The sequence below is a fragment of the Octodon degus genome, unplaced genomic scaffold (assembly GCF_000260255.1).
Source record: "Octodon degus isolate 3935 unplaced genomic scaffold, OctDeg1.0 scaffold00023, whole genome shotgun sequence".
In the NCBI taxonomy this organism is placed as follows: Eukaryota; Metazoa; Chordata; class Mammalia; order Rodentia; family Octodontidae; genus Octodon; species Octodon degus.
Window position 1 is genome coordinate 16,122,776 of NW_004524599.1, and position 14,555 is coordinate 16,137,330.

The 14,555-nt window shown below is 47.5% G+C and overlaps 2 protein-coding genes and 1 pseudogene across 3 annotated transcripts in view; all 3 read right to left on the reverse strand.

Moving 5' to 3' along the window:
• Positions 1-14,555, reverse strand: part of LOC101585144 (serpin B9-like) — a 389,019-nt gene that overhangs the window by 165,404 nt on the left and 209,060 nt on the right. The window lies entirely within an intron of this gene.
• On the reverse strand, positions 3,407-11,493 carry LOC101585938 (serpin B9-like). The gene is made up of 6 exons (XM_004628399.1): positions 11,326-11,493; positions 10,213-10,350; positions 9,722-9,839; positions 8,716-8,858; positions 7,621-7,776; positions 3,407-3,811 (listed from the first exon to the last, which is right to left on the reverse strand). The coding sequence occupies exons 1-6, from the start codon at positions 11,491-11,493 to the stop codon at positions 3,407-3,409; spliced, it is 1,128 nt and encodes a 375-aa protein (XP_004628456.1).
• On the reverse strand, positions 5,023-6,504 carry LOC105741789 (annotated as a pseudogene). Its single transcript, XR_002820496.1, has one exon. The product of XR_002820496.1 is annotated as an E3 ubiquitin-protein ligase Mdm2 pseudogene (transcript).

Sequence of the window (14,555 nt, forward strand, 5' to 3'; positions counted from 1 at the left end):
ATTCTTTCTTCATTTTTATTTTGGACAGTTTTTTATTGTTATATTCATTTATGTTTGTAAATAATTTATTTTCAATTTGCAATCTATTAAAAAATAAAAAAAATACGATACAATAAAATAAATTCCAAAGAACCATATGTACTGTATCTGTTACCCTTCCCTCACTGCTGGGACAAATACCTGACTCTCAGAATGAAGGAAGTAAATGTTTACCTAACTCACAGTTAATGGAGCTTTCAGTTCATTTGTGGCTGGCTCCAAGGCAGAGTGGCCCAGGACAGAGGGCATCAGTTCCTGATGGCAGCAAAGAGCAAGAGATCCAAAGGGAGAGGCAGCAACAATGGCAACATAAAAAGGGTCTACCGCTTTGTCCCTCTTATGTAACATTCAGGCTCTCTGCCCCATGCTGGGGTAAGTATGCACAACCATAATCCCAGCAGTACTAAGCCCCATAATTCCAGTGGATCATGAGTTAAACTTAAACTCTCGAAGTCCCCATCCCTTGACTGCATGAGGCTTTGGGGGGCAAACTAGACACAAACCATGACATTCTGGAATGGAGGAGGCTGCACATTGTTCCATAATGGAGGTGATGAGAAAATATGTACCTCAAAGTCTTGTTGAGTGTCCCTCTGCCCTGGCAGTTGGTCCCTACAGCTGGGGATTGGGGGAGCTAACCTCATACTCTTTAAGTTGGCAGTGGACCTTGGCATCTTCCATGTGGCACTGGTTTTAAGGGCATAGAAAATACAGAAGTTCTGGGATAAAAGGCTGGCACCAAGATTTCAAAGGCCTCGGAGGGTAGACAGTGTGTGCACTTTGTGAAGTATGTGTATAATACAAAAAGTACAGTAAGAATTATGAACAATTAGAAAGGTCAAATATGTGGATTGTTTGAGGAAAGCTACAAGGGGGAACAGAGCAGGATCAAGTAAAACGTCCTTGGGAACAGCAACCACCAGAAGTACTGCAGGGCTAGAAACACGTGGGGCTTACAATTTTCCACAGAATGCAGCAGACTGTAAATGGGGAACTACAGCCCTTAATGATTTCCATGGTGAACATTTGAGTTGCTTTGATTCAAATTTTTGCATTCTCTCTCTTTTTTTTTTTTTTTGGATTGTAATGTTTATTTTCTGCAATTACATGATGGAAGCATGTCACTTTTTGTTTGTACGGGGCTCCCAGCTAAGTTTTCATCTTAGATCTTGGAGGACACATGGAACATGGAGTTCTCAGCAATGCGGAAACTCTGAGGATTTTGGCAACTCTTAGAGATGGATGAAAATCACTTTTGAATAAAGGGGGGTACAAGAGCCTTTTGGAGAACAGGGGCAGCAGGACATGGTTTGTGTCTAGATCTCCCCGGAATGTGTCAGGGTGTCATGGCATGCATTTCTATGTGACTGATCCATGGTCCAATGCTAGGATTATGGGTTGGAGTTCTATTCCCATCATGGGCAGGTTCCCTGCCTACAGGACAATGAAAGCAAAGAGGCTTGCTCTCTGCTGCTCCTCCATAGTGCCATTGTTGCTTTTGCCTTTTCTGCAACCATGCCCTGATGCCCTCTGCCATGTGAGACTCTGCCTTGGAACCACATCTGTGTGCGCTGAAACTGGCACAAAGCACAAGATAAATAAACCATTCCTTTATTCATCCCGGGTGTCAGGTATTTGTGTGGTGTCAGCCATGAGAAATAGGTCCCTTCACATAGGGCTTTTGTAGGAGCAGATGGGAGCAAACACTGGATCCTGGTCAGAGCACCAAGGAGAACTAAGTCAGCCTTGGGGATCAGACACTGAGGTTTCTGGCAGGTGAGCTGCCAGACCTGAGCACAGCTGTTCCCAGGCCAGTGCAGGGATAGTTATCAAAATACAGAGAAATTGCCGTGACTCTACCCCAGGACTGGGGAGGAAGTGATTTCTGGCAATAGCTTCCCAGGGAACAGCCCAACCTGGGATCAAAACTAACGCTGCCTGCCAGCACATATTCTTTCAGAGTTTGAGGTCCAGACTGATCAGGCACACGTTTTTTTTTTTTTTGGAAAAGCATAACACTACGTGTAGTGGATCAACAGAGTTTCCCAAAGGAAACATTGTCCCTGCTGAAATCTGAAAGAGATGCTAAAGTGAAGTCAGTCAGAAGGGAGAGGTAGATGCCGCTTCCCTGGGCCCTAAAGTAAAGAAGATAATGCCATGGCATTAAAATGTCCCCTTCTCCAGAGAGTTTGTGCCTGCTTGTTGGAAAAGTGGGTGCAGTAAAGGGCTTCAAACAGGGCGGAGCAAGCAAGATTGGAGGAGGAGGCAGCTGTCAGCTCACAAGCAGGCTGGCAGTGTTGGTGGAGGGGAGAAAGATGGAGGCAACTGCAAGGCATGGGGTGAGAAAGAGCAGGTGGCTGTGAACACACTGGGTGTCTACAGGAAACGGACTTTGCATTGTCCAATGTCCAGCGAAGGGACCCACCTAAGGCCTCTGTAGGATGTACAGAATTATGGTCGAGGCAAACCAAGCAAGAAAGAGAGGACGGAAACTTTGGCAGGAACTAAGTGCATATTAAACTATATGAGTGTTTGGAAAGTACTGTGTATACTCAGTGGTGGAGTGACAGTGGAGACGACATCCCATTGCCTGTCTTGAGGACCCCAGTTATGTCACTCTTTGTATTCTCACTGCTCATCAGTTTCAGGAGAAAAGGAAATTTTTCTGGGAAAAGATGACATCTCAAATGAATTTAATGTGCTGCATAGATTTTAACTGCTGGAGTTGTAGATGGAGAAATCAAGTCCCTTGAAGAACCTCATCAGCCCTTCAAGAAGGCATTGAATAGGGCACCCTGGTTGCCACAGAAGCTATGAGCTGGACATAGACGACAAACAGCAGCTGCTGAATAAGCCCAATGCTGTCCCTGGGTCTAAAGCAGCGCTCTGCACAGACAGCTGAGCAGGAAATGTCAGATTAAAATGTGCACTTCTTTTAAACTCCAAAGAACAGGAAAACTGTCACCAGAATAATAATGGCTAGTGACCTTGTTTACTACTTACAAGCGTAAGTCAAGTGAGTGATAGGGTTGGAGGCGGTAGGAAGCACACTGGTACTACATTAAGGAGCACGGGCAAGAAAGAGGTGTTTACGGCCATCGGGGCCACCTGTGTGTGCTCCACTCTGGGATGTGTGCTGTCCACTGCGTTCAACATGGAGCTCTGCTGTCAGTAGCTCTTGTTCAGTGGCCCCAGGGGTGGCACTGGGGGGAGAGCAGAGCACATCCAAGGTGCGCCTGCGCTGACGGATGGTGCAGGTGTGTGCCCAGCTGGCCTAAGGCTGCACGTGCGTTTCTAATGAGCCCACCGGGTAAATGGGGCTTGGGGTCTGAGAGGGAAATGCTCGCATACACAAGGCATGCACCCCTCATGGAGATGAGAACTTGCCACAGAACAGCAGGATGTTGGTCCTGTTGTGCCTGATAAAGAACAGGAAGGGGCGGTCAGCGCAGAACACTGGCCCACGCACTCCATAAAAACATACAGTCTTACAAGCTAATGCTGCCGCAGCCTCCGTGCCTTCTTCGTTGACCTCCACCATACTCTTGTGTACGACCCTGGTCAGACACAGGCCACTGTCAGGCAATATGCCAGACAGGTCAGCCTTATCCGGACGAAAGGCATCCACTACGCCGAGAGCCTGCAGCACAGAGACCAGGTCGAATTCCTCTTGCAGTTTAAATCTCGGAAGGGAAACTTCCACCTGGGTACTCTTCATGTGCTCAGAACTGCTCCAGGCTTGGAATTTCTCAAAAGTGAGGGCTTTTTCCACCTGAAAAAAAAAAAAAAAAGGATTACATTTTACCATTCAGACCGCAGTACCCAGCCACCACAGTCCCTACCAGGGGCAGCCCAGCCTCGTCAGGCACGCAGATGGTGCCATTGTCACTCATTGTCCCTGCAGCTACCTGGAAGCTTGGGAGGTCTCCAGCTTGTCCTGCACCCAGCCTCTGCCCTGCCACCTTAGCTGCAGCTTCCTGAGGTAGCAGATGGGGCTGCACCTCCTGGCCACCACTGCTAGCCACGGCCCAAAGACTGGCTGTGCTCTCTGGGTATCTGGGCTTGGTGAGATGTCGGGTTTCTGAAGGAGGCTTTTATTTGGAGCAGTAAAACCATAACTGCTGAGCAAAGAACAAAGGGGCTGCCACTGTAAGCCACCAGGGCAGGCTGAGGATGAGCATACCCTGGCTCGTCAGCAGGAACCCAACATTCTGATGGCCTCATCAGGTTCCCTGGCCTGTCCTGACTAGAAAGAATTAGAGCTTCCTAGAGGAAGTTCCTGGAAAATTTAAAAGGACAAGTAGTAGAAAAGAAGCAAAACCACACAGTAAAAGCATAGATAGCACGAACAGCCCTGGACTTACATCAGAGACCAACCAGAGGGCGGAGCTCACAGGCACAATGGGCACAGAGGAAGGACAGTGTCCTCCAGGCCCGAGAACTCCCAGGGATGGGGCCCACACAGCTGCTGCAGGGAGGGCTCCTTTCTTTACTTTTTTTTTTAATGTTCAATAAATTGTTTATTGATAAAGCAATAAATACCATACATTAAACCTAAAAATTTAAACAAGACTGCTTCAATAACCCACAAGCATGTAAAATGAAATTTAATTTACAAAGCTCAATGTTGAATAACATGTATTACATATGCTGCCATTTATAATCTCAATTATTATGTGCAATTCTGGTTCTTTTCACAATTTCACTGAAGATTCTTATGAATTATTATAAGTGGTCCACTTTTACCTACATAACATAGCACCAAGTATAAATAAGAGTTTCTGAAGGAGGAGAGAAACTAAGGATAGGTGTTTCAGAGTGTCTACATCCTGGATGTTTAAATCTTTCCACATTTTTCCTTTTCACACAAAAGGCACCTAAATAAATTATATTTCAATGTCCTTGTATTTTCTGCTTTGATGTTTATAAAATCTGTGTTGTCTAAACTTTTAGGCTTATATAATTAAAGTTAAAATTATATACTTTTATGGATGTCAGCTAGTTGAAATAAGTTAGCACAATCATTTGAATTGCTTGTCTGCACACTGGGCAGGGCTTATTTCTTTTCTTCAGCTTCTTTGCACATGTGAAACTTGACATAAGGTGTCCTGTTTTGCCATGAACAATGTAACCATTTTGAGGTCGACCTTGGCGAATCACACAAGGTTCAATGGCATTAAGGGGAAAACCAGATTCCACGCTATCTTCTTTGTCTTGTGTTTCTTCCTTCCCAAACTCTTTAACATCTTCTTGGCTGCTATTAATAATACTACCAGAAGTTGATGGCTGAGAGTAGTCCTCACCTTTTTGTGACAGGGAGGCTTATATGGATTTATCATTACTTTCTTCAACAAATGACTCTAGAATCATTTGCCAAAGTCTTTCTACCATCAGGTACACCCAAGCCCTCATCTGCCTGTGTTGAATTTTTTATCTGGTTTTTTTTTCAGAGATCCTCCCTTATCCTTCCCTTTATGTTCAGGAAGCCAGTTCTCACGAAGGGCCCAACATCTGTTGCAGTGTGACGGAAGGGGAGGATTCATTTCACGGCATAAAGTACACTTCCAATAGTCAGCTAAGGAAATTTCAGGATCTTCTTCAAATGAATCTGTATCACTTTCTCCTGTCTTAAACACAGTAGCTCGATATACCTCATCATCTTCATCTGAGAGTTCTTGTGCTTCTGCACTAAGACTATAACCTTCTGAATCAAGAGACTCAACTTTAAATTCTGCACTGAATTGATCAGAAACTGAACCCTGATCCAACCAATCACCTGAATGTTCACTTACACCATCATCCAGGTCCAGATTTGATGGAGTCTCTGTCGAGTCCCTGCTATTACTTCTTTCACAACGAATCTCCCTTAGTACACACACAGCCAAGCTTGCATCAAAAGAAAGGGAAATACTATCTGATTTGTGGCGTTTTCTTCATCATTCACCAGACCATTCATCTGAGCTTTCTTCTGTCTCACTAATTGTTCTCCTCCTAGATGAGGTAGATGGTGTAGGAACCAAATCTGAAGATGAAGGACTCCTTTCTTGTAGATCTCACTCAGGGTCTTCTTGGTCACTCCCCTCTTCAGGGAGATAGGTGTCCTCACTCATAGATGTACCAGAGTCTGATGGTTCCTGCTGATAGAGTACTATCAAGTTTCTGTAGATCACGGTATATATTTTCCTGTGCTCTTTCACAGAGAAGCTTGAAACTCCAAACAAATCTCCTAGAAGATCATTCGAACAATACACGATATGTTGCTGTTTCTCATCATACAATCTTTTAGCCATACTATACTGGCCAAGATAAAATATGACCTCTTTCATAGTATAAATGTCTTTTGAGGCACCAACAGACTTTAGTAACTTTAAAAGTAATGGCTTTGGTCTAACCGGGGTCTTTTGTTCCGAAGCAGGAATCTGTGAAGTGCTTACCACACCATCAGTAGACACAGACATGTTGGTATTGCACGTTGGCCTGGATCAATACAGAAAACTCGCTGTACTCCAGCGACCACAGCGGTCCAACCCCAACGCCCAGTGGACACAGCTGCTCCACACCACGCAGGCTTTTTCACTCCCAAGGTGGGACCTGGAGTTCCCCCAAGGACACCCAAGTTTTGGTCACCCAGTGCAGGAAAGCCCGACGCCCTGGGCCTCGGCAACTATTCTCTCAGGACCAGGCCATGGGGGTGCTCAGATGCACTAAGGGTGGCGAGGAAGGCGGCTCCTGGTCGCAGGAGCAGTTGGATCTTCTCTGACGAGGGGGTCGGGGTTAGTGCTACCCCGCAGACTAGACTTTTTTCACATCTTCCAGTCAGGACCACACAGGCCTCTACACAATGCAGCCCTGCGCCTACCGCTCCCTGCGAGAGCACCTGGACAGCTCCTCTCAGTTCTCACAGTGTGTCCCCATACCTGCGGACTTGCTGTGGTGTTGTCCTCACTGTCGGGTCTCTGTGTCACTATAGGAGATACACACAACACCTAGTACCTGGAAGCCGAATTTCTACACAGGCCCTCCTACCAACAGCTGTTCTTCCTTGAGATAAGGCCTCGGATGGACAAACAGACACATGAAAGGCAGACGACGTCTATTAAACCGAATATTTACATAGACAGCATTGCCTCTTTTAATCCAAGGGCACTCCAGGGTGCCAATCAAATTGTGACAAGTTCAGCTAGGAATGGAACCCCAAAATGGCACATAAGCAGCCAGAGAGCATCAATAAGCCACAAAAGCATCAATCTTCCCAGGCTTGCTGTCCCGTCTGGGGCAGCTTCCTGTCTTCTGCTTCTTCCAAGAAATGCGGTGCCTCCTCTATTTAGCTCTGTCCCTAAGTCCAGTATGGTTGCTGCGTTCAGCATCCCAGGTAGCAGCTGCTCGTCCCAGCACATTGCTGGACATGACAATGTGGGGTTCTGCGTGGCTTTAGAAGACTGTTCATGGCCAGGAATGGGACAAAGGGACAGCTAAGGGCAAGAGTGTTTGTTAGTGCGGTTCCGGTGGGAAAGGGCATAGGAACATCACCAGATGCTCCAGGCAGGATGGAAAACATACACACCAAGACCCTTGACTCACCATGCTGAGGTCCACGCCTTTGTCCGGAAGCAACAGGATCATGCTCAGCTCCTGGCCCTCGTAGGGCAGCTCCAGCACCTGGGCCCCCACCTCACTCACGTGAGCCCAAGGAAACATGCCTTCCTGGAACATCATCTGCACAGGCCTCCGCTTCTCCTGAGGGGTGAGCAGAGGGACACACATGTCACAGGGATTCTCCAAGGAGCAAGGAAACTGCCCAGAGGAGCTTTCTCAGTGCTGCAGTACCTAGGAAGGAAGCAGTATTTGTACCGTATGTGACACTGGGGGAAACCACAGCCAGCACTTCCCACATGCATGACAAGCCAGAGAGTGGGCAGAGGGTGGAGCAGCCTGGGGAGCTGTTTTAGACAGCACCATCCAATGGGGAGCTCTAAATGTTCCACGTGCTGCAGTTTAGCTCTGAGAGGACCCCAAGTCCCATGAAGAAAATATACGAATCATGAAGTACAGTCCTTTCTATTTTAACATGAACGGTAGTTGAGCATGTGTAAATATACCAAATAGTTTCTTTCTAATGAGTTTTCTGTTTTTCAAGTGATTGTAGGACTTGTCAAATTCTTTTAATTGTAGTTGAATTACACTTAAAAAGAGCAGGGTGTAGGTCTTTACCACAGCTTCTAATATCAGAAGTTAGAAAACAGTGAATTAATAATTTGCACATTAACTAACAACAATTTCAATGAATACTTTTTAAAGTTAATAACAAGTTGTTTAGAGATCTGTGTTTTCACATTTCCTGGCCCTGCACGTGATCCATCCATTGAGCACAGTCTCGTGATGCATTTCTTATTGTCTCTCCCGAGCTAATGTGGACTTACAGGAAAATCTTCACTTTCCAGACTAGGTTGCAGCAAATCCAAACAGGAAAAGTTATCAGACTGGAAAAGCAGCCACTTATGGAAAAACTTACGAGCACCAAATATCCCTTACTCGTATAATATTGTTCTCCTGAGCTTAAAAACCAATATACAAATGTATTGCTTCAAATAATTTTTCACATCTTAATGCCCCCACAAAACAAAATATCTTCTTTCCATTACTTTATCAAGGAATTTTATTTAAACATCTGCCCACCTGGTTTATTTTGAAAGTCATTTCGCTGGTGCTTGACTTCTTGAACTGTTCTTTCCACCTTCCTTTGAAGTAGACAGCATTAATGAGAAACAGCCTGCATAACTCATCAATTGAAACATCGGTCAACATCTTTTGAACTTTGCCTGTTGATAAAAGCAGAGGCAGCTTTCGGTGACTGCTTTTAAGCACCGTGATAAACAAGCTGTAGGACATCGTCCTGGCAGGTTTAAACAGGATGGATTCAGACTGCTAAATTAGAATGGTAATGAACTAATAAGAAAAACTGCTAGGCCTGGTGTTCATGACCATGGACGCTGGGGGAACATCCCTGCAATGGAGGGGTTGACATGCTTTTGGGTCACTCAAGAAAAGCAGATAATAGAAGGGACAGATTGGAGACCGAGCCAGAAGGAAATGAGCGTTGTGCCAGGTGAGACCTGCAGACCCTCAGTGGTTAAATGGGGGGTCTGCAGATGCCAAGACTAGCCTTGGGGTGTGATCTCAGGCTATGGCTCTGTGCTCACGCTGTGAGCTAACACTTGGCAGGCAGGACTCCCTGTCAGGGACACAGCAGAGGGGAAAAGGGAGGAGGTGAAGAGATTGTGCTGTCCGGTCCTCCAGACAGAGCACTAGGCCTCCCTGGGGAAGAGAGGGAGGGCCTGCCAGAGCCCCCTTCCAGCCCTGGATGGTGACGGCCCCTTTTCACGGACTGAGAGCATCTGTGCTAATTGCTGCTTGAAGAGTGCACAAGTGGTGAACATTTCATAAGATTTGGGAAGAGAACTGCTGAGTTGTAAAGGGAAAGCTCCATGCCATTTGCTGCCGCGCCATTTGTGAGCAGAAATAGCTCAGGTGTGCGAATGGTTCAGACACCTGAACCACCACTGCTCCTGGAGCCCAAGGGAGAATAGGTCATTGTCCGATCTGGATAAGAATTAGGATCTGGACCAAATAGGCAGAAGGTGATGAGGAGCGGGGAAGAGCAGAGGGAGCCCCTAGTGCTGACCTTCAGTCTTTCTGGACACCCAGGCATTGATGTGTCTCTTGCAGATCAATGAATCTTTGGCAAAAGGCAGCCGCTCCAGCTCGGCTTGGTAGAAGTTCTGACAGGATTCCCGAAATGACTGTGGACAGAGACACACTGGGTGAGGCCACGGAGCTGCATGAAATTCAGCAAGCTGCCAGGCATTCGGAGTACGAACAGTTGAACTCTCTGAGAGGCATACGTGTCTCTTACACGATGTCACCCTGAGTCTAAGCCATGTCAAATACCAGCTTCTCGGTGGAGAGTGCTATATATGGAAGAACTGGACAGGAATGAAGGAACGCCTCAGGTCTTCACATGGGAAATCATGGAAGGCTTCCTTAGAGAGCCTGGTCATCACAGAAAACTAAGTTTCCTGTCAGTTCCTCAAGTTTTCTGCATCCTCCCTCTGGGCTCTGGGAACTCCATCAGGAATTTTAAAGCAACTTCCCTGTTGTGCAGACCCAACTCACTGAGAGGAACTGGCAGCTCTCTTCTCCAAAGAGCCTGTTGGCTATGATGAGGGAATACGGAGCGCCAGTCCTGTGCACTTGGGCGAGAAGCGACTGGAAGCCACCGTGAATGTCCTCCTCAGCGTTTAATGCCAGTGCCTGTCAGAGAAACGAATGCCCATTGTCAATATAGTCCACTGGTCTCACAAAGAGTTTACAAAAAAACTTTTTCTCATAAGTACTCCACAGAACAATCCTCTGCAAGGAACTTGTTTTCCACCATATTTTTGAGCCAGGATCTAAGTATACGAACCTTGACTGGACTCAATTTCATGGCGATCTCTTGTCTCAGCCTCCTGGCTACTGAGATCCCAGTCAGGCCCTGTGACTTCCAGGGAGCCTCTTTACTTGTGCAGTGTCCTTTACTCACACTCTTCCTCAGAAAGCTCAGAGCCCAGATGTTCCTAAGAAGCATCCCAAGGAACATCCCCTCTGGGCATCCATCTCAGGGCCTCCCACAGGGGAGGCAATGGAAAAGGAGTGGCATTACAGAAATGGTTATCTGGGCACTGCTGGTCACACAGAGACAGAGCTTAGCAGAGAGTTTGTGCCATGCTCTGTCCCAGGGCAGCAGATGCCAAGACTAGCCTTGGGGTTTGAGCTCAGGCACAGGCCTCCTGCCAAGCCTGAGATCCCCTAGGGCTAGGGCCTGGAGCTAGGGCCTTTCTGATGAGCCTTGGTGTGGCCCACAGGCAGATGGATCCCTAGAGGAAAGGCGGCCTTGAGCAAGGTCCACCCTGCCCTGTTCTGCTTGTCCCCTCACTGAGCAGCAAGGCAGCAGTGAGCAGTTACAGCTACAAAGCCTTGAGCTCCAAAAGGAGACAGTTGTCAATGACTTTTGCACCAAGGAATTCCAACATACTTTTCTTCTCTTTCCTGTGGTGCTGGGATCAAACCAGAGGCAATTCCCCACCACTGCTCCAGCCCAGCGTCTGCTTCTTTCCTAAGTGAAATACCAGAAAAATTTCTTATCTTTTCTGGGTTAATATTTGGGGAAGATCCCCTGCCTCTCCAGAACCACCACAAAGCACAAAACCTTAAGTCACAGAAGGATGCAAGGAGAGGAGAGCCTACCTGTACTATCTGGGATGCTGTGTTGCCCTTGGCCCCCAGCAGGACCATGCCCAAGGCTGAGGAGATGCTCACAGGAGAGAGAAAGACATTATGCACTGGGTCCTTCTGACCCAGATGCTTTAAAAGTTGGATGGCAAAGGTGCCATTGGCTTCCGACAGTGTGTTCATGATGCAGTCTACAGGTAAAGAGGAAAAGGCCTTGTCAGGCACCTAACCAATTGTCCATGGCCAGCTGTTCTGAAGAGTGGAAACTTTGGTTTGGTCTTTCCTGGGCAAGCCACAGAGCTGCTGTCCTTCAGTGCTGATCTCTGTCCTTCCCTGCTTCTCTGCACCCTCCATTTCTCCTATGCCTTGCAGTAGCCTCTGAGGCCACAGACCCTCTCTCTGCTTACCCTCAAGGGCTTTGCCCTCTCGCCCCAGACGCCCCCTGAATCCCATGAATCCCATGGCAGTACAGGCTGCCTCCCTCCCACCTTTGTGACAAAGCTGCCCTCTCTGTTTCTGTGTAGTCTCTCTCAGAGCCTATGGTCAAGCCTGCAGGCAGCAGAGGCAGGAACCCCATCCCACAGTTTTTCCAGGTTCCAGAGGAAGAAGGCTTCGGTTTGCTGTGGTGAGTGTCTGGAATATAGGCTCGGTAGGGTCCCTGGGCATGGACAAAGACTTGGGAGTGGACCAGCTGCAAGAGGAGCCAGGGTGAGGCTGCTGCAGCGAAGACAGCAGGGAGGAGAATGGCCAAGACAGCCTCACAGGACCAGGTCGCTGCACCCCTCAGCTCCAGAGCTTGATCTGCAGGCAGCACTTGGCTGCTCCCTTGTCTTTCTGGTGTAGCTGTATCCCCAGGATCAGAACCTGGCCTGTCCCCACCCAGCCAAACACACCAGATCTCACCTTCCTGCAGTCTGCTGCCCTGCCTGAGCCTTGACCCCACCTGATGGATCTCAGGACCATGGAATTTGCTGTGGATCTGCAGGGACTCCGGGGGTTTTGTGGCCAAGGCCTTGTGGGTGTTTCTGGCTGCAGGGGTGGAGCTGTCCTGTGCTCCTGTCCCTGCTTTTGCCCTGGGGCCTGTCTCCATGGGCCACCGGGATTCCCACAGGGAAAAAGATGTACTGATATCCTTATTGCACCAGAGGAAGCCAAACCTTGCTGCGGGAAGAATTCAGTGCTGAAACTGAAAGTGAAAGCAGGTCAGGGACCTCCCAAGAACCAGAGCCAGTGGGGGCCTGCTTGGTATCACAGCACTGGGGGAGGCTGTCCCAGGAGGACGGTGACTTGGAGAGCAGCCTGGGAAATTTAGGGAGACCTTTGCTCAAAATTTTCAAGATGGAGCTAAGTTGTAGCAAGACCGTGGGCCCCTGTTCAACTCATAGCAATACAACAAAGAACAAAACAACAAGCAGATGGGCAAAGAGAACTAGAACCCTGGTTTTCCTACTGTTGGAAGCCAAAGGAGAGATGGAAACTGCACTGGGCTGGCCTGTCCCCTTCAGGCAAAGGAGCCCTGCTGATCACTTTAAAGCTTTTGCCCAGTGCAGCCCCCACACACTTTTCAAAGTTCAAGAGCAGCCCCCATACAGACCCAGGCTGCTGCTCCTAGAAGCCCGGCCCTCATCTTTCCCAGACCTGTGCATTCGGAATGCTGGGTGTGCATGGTGCTCCTCCTGCTTTGGCTAGACACTGAGTCAGGACAGTGACCTTGTCCTCTGTGAGCAGACACAGGTGCAGGGACTGGGCCAGCGCCATTCCCTGAGGCACCAAGACTCCCACTGTTTCACCATCTGCACATTCATGTACTCTGAAGAGGGGTCCAGTGTACCCCTCTGTCATGGTGTCCTGATGCCTACTGTACACGGGAAGCTTTGGAGTGCCGGGAAGCTTTGTCCGTGGTTTCTCTGTCAGGTTTCAGGTTTCTCGGGTGCCTGAAAGCTCCTGAAGCCTGACTTGGATTGAGGCCTGCTGGGGTCCTATAAGCCCCTTGAGCACTGTGCCTGTCTTGGGTGGACCCCACAATACAAGAAGTAGAGAACCTTTTCAATGTGCGTCACTTAGCAGAAATGAAACACACACACAAACAAAAACATCCCCCAAAATAAATTTTATTAAAATAGAATATACACAACGTAACAATGACAAGAGAGATATCCTGAAATTCCAGAGTTAGGTCACAGAATAAAGAGTGGATAGAAAAGACCACAGTTTATATGAACTGACAGCTTCAGATCAGACAACAATGGAATAAAAACAACATTTCTGCCCCCGTTTCTCACACTGAACGTTCACCATCGGGGCCACATCCACCTGGGGGCCTTATCACAGGTGTCCAGTGTCTTCAGGGTTCGTTCTTGCTGGGCAGCACAGCGTTTCAGAAGTTGTTCACATTTATAAAGGAAGAATATCCACTGTAGTGTTGTGGTGTGTGTGTGTGTGTTGTGTGTGTTCACTTTCCTTCTTTATGAATTGCCTTACATTTGGATCACTTCCATCTTTTGTCTATTGTGAATAATGCTGTTATGAATTATTTATGTGTACTTTTATATGTCATTGTGTTTCCTTCTACTTATCTTTTCTGTAAAGCTACAGCAGAATGTCTGGGCCATGTGGTAAGTCTGTATGTAACTGTCCAGAGATGTCCAAAAGTATTTGGCAAGCTACCACATAGCTTTACACTGCCATCAGGAATGTCATGCTCTGATAAAAATCTCTGTATGTGCTTAACTTAAGAATTTATTACTGTTAAAGATACATTGCTTTGACCACGCTCAAAATGTGCAAAATATCCCCCCAGTGAGGACAATTGCATGCCAGCGTTCTTGCCATCATGTGTTCTCTGAACCAAGATTTTCTATTGAATCTAAAGCCTCCCCATATATTTCAGTCACCTCCATGGTCTTTCTCACACAGCCATCTTCCGGTTGTCATGTGCTGTCTCACGGTGCTGCTGAGCTCTTGGTCTCTGGTGGGTGCCTCTGGGCCTCATTTGTGGTGTTGCTGAACTTTCTTATGTCTTTTCCTCAGAATTGCATATGTAAATGCTCCCGCTTACTTTTTAATTGGGCAATTGCACTTTCACTGTTGGATTGCAGAACAGACATTGACCTGAGTGGGCGATGCGTTACTTCCTCAGCTCTATGATGGGTTGTAAATCTGCCCAGGATTAAAGTAAGCTAAAAAGGAAGAGACCTGCAGACAATCAATGATGTGGGAGGAGATAGGCAGACAGAGCTTCCCTG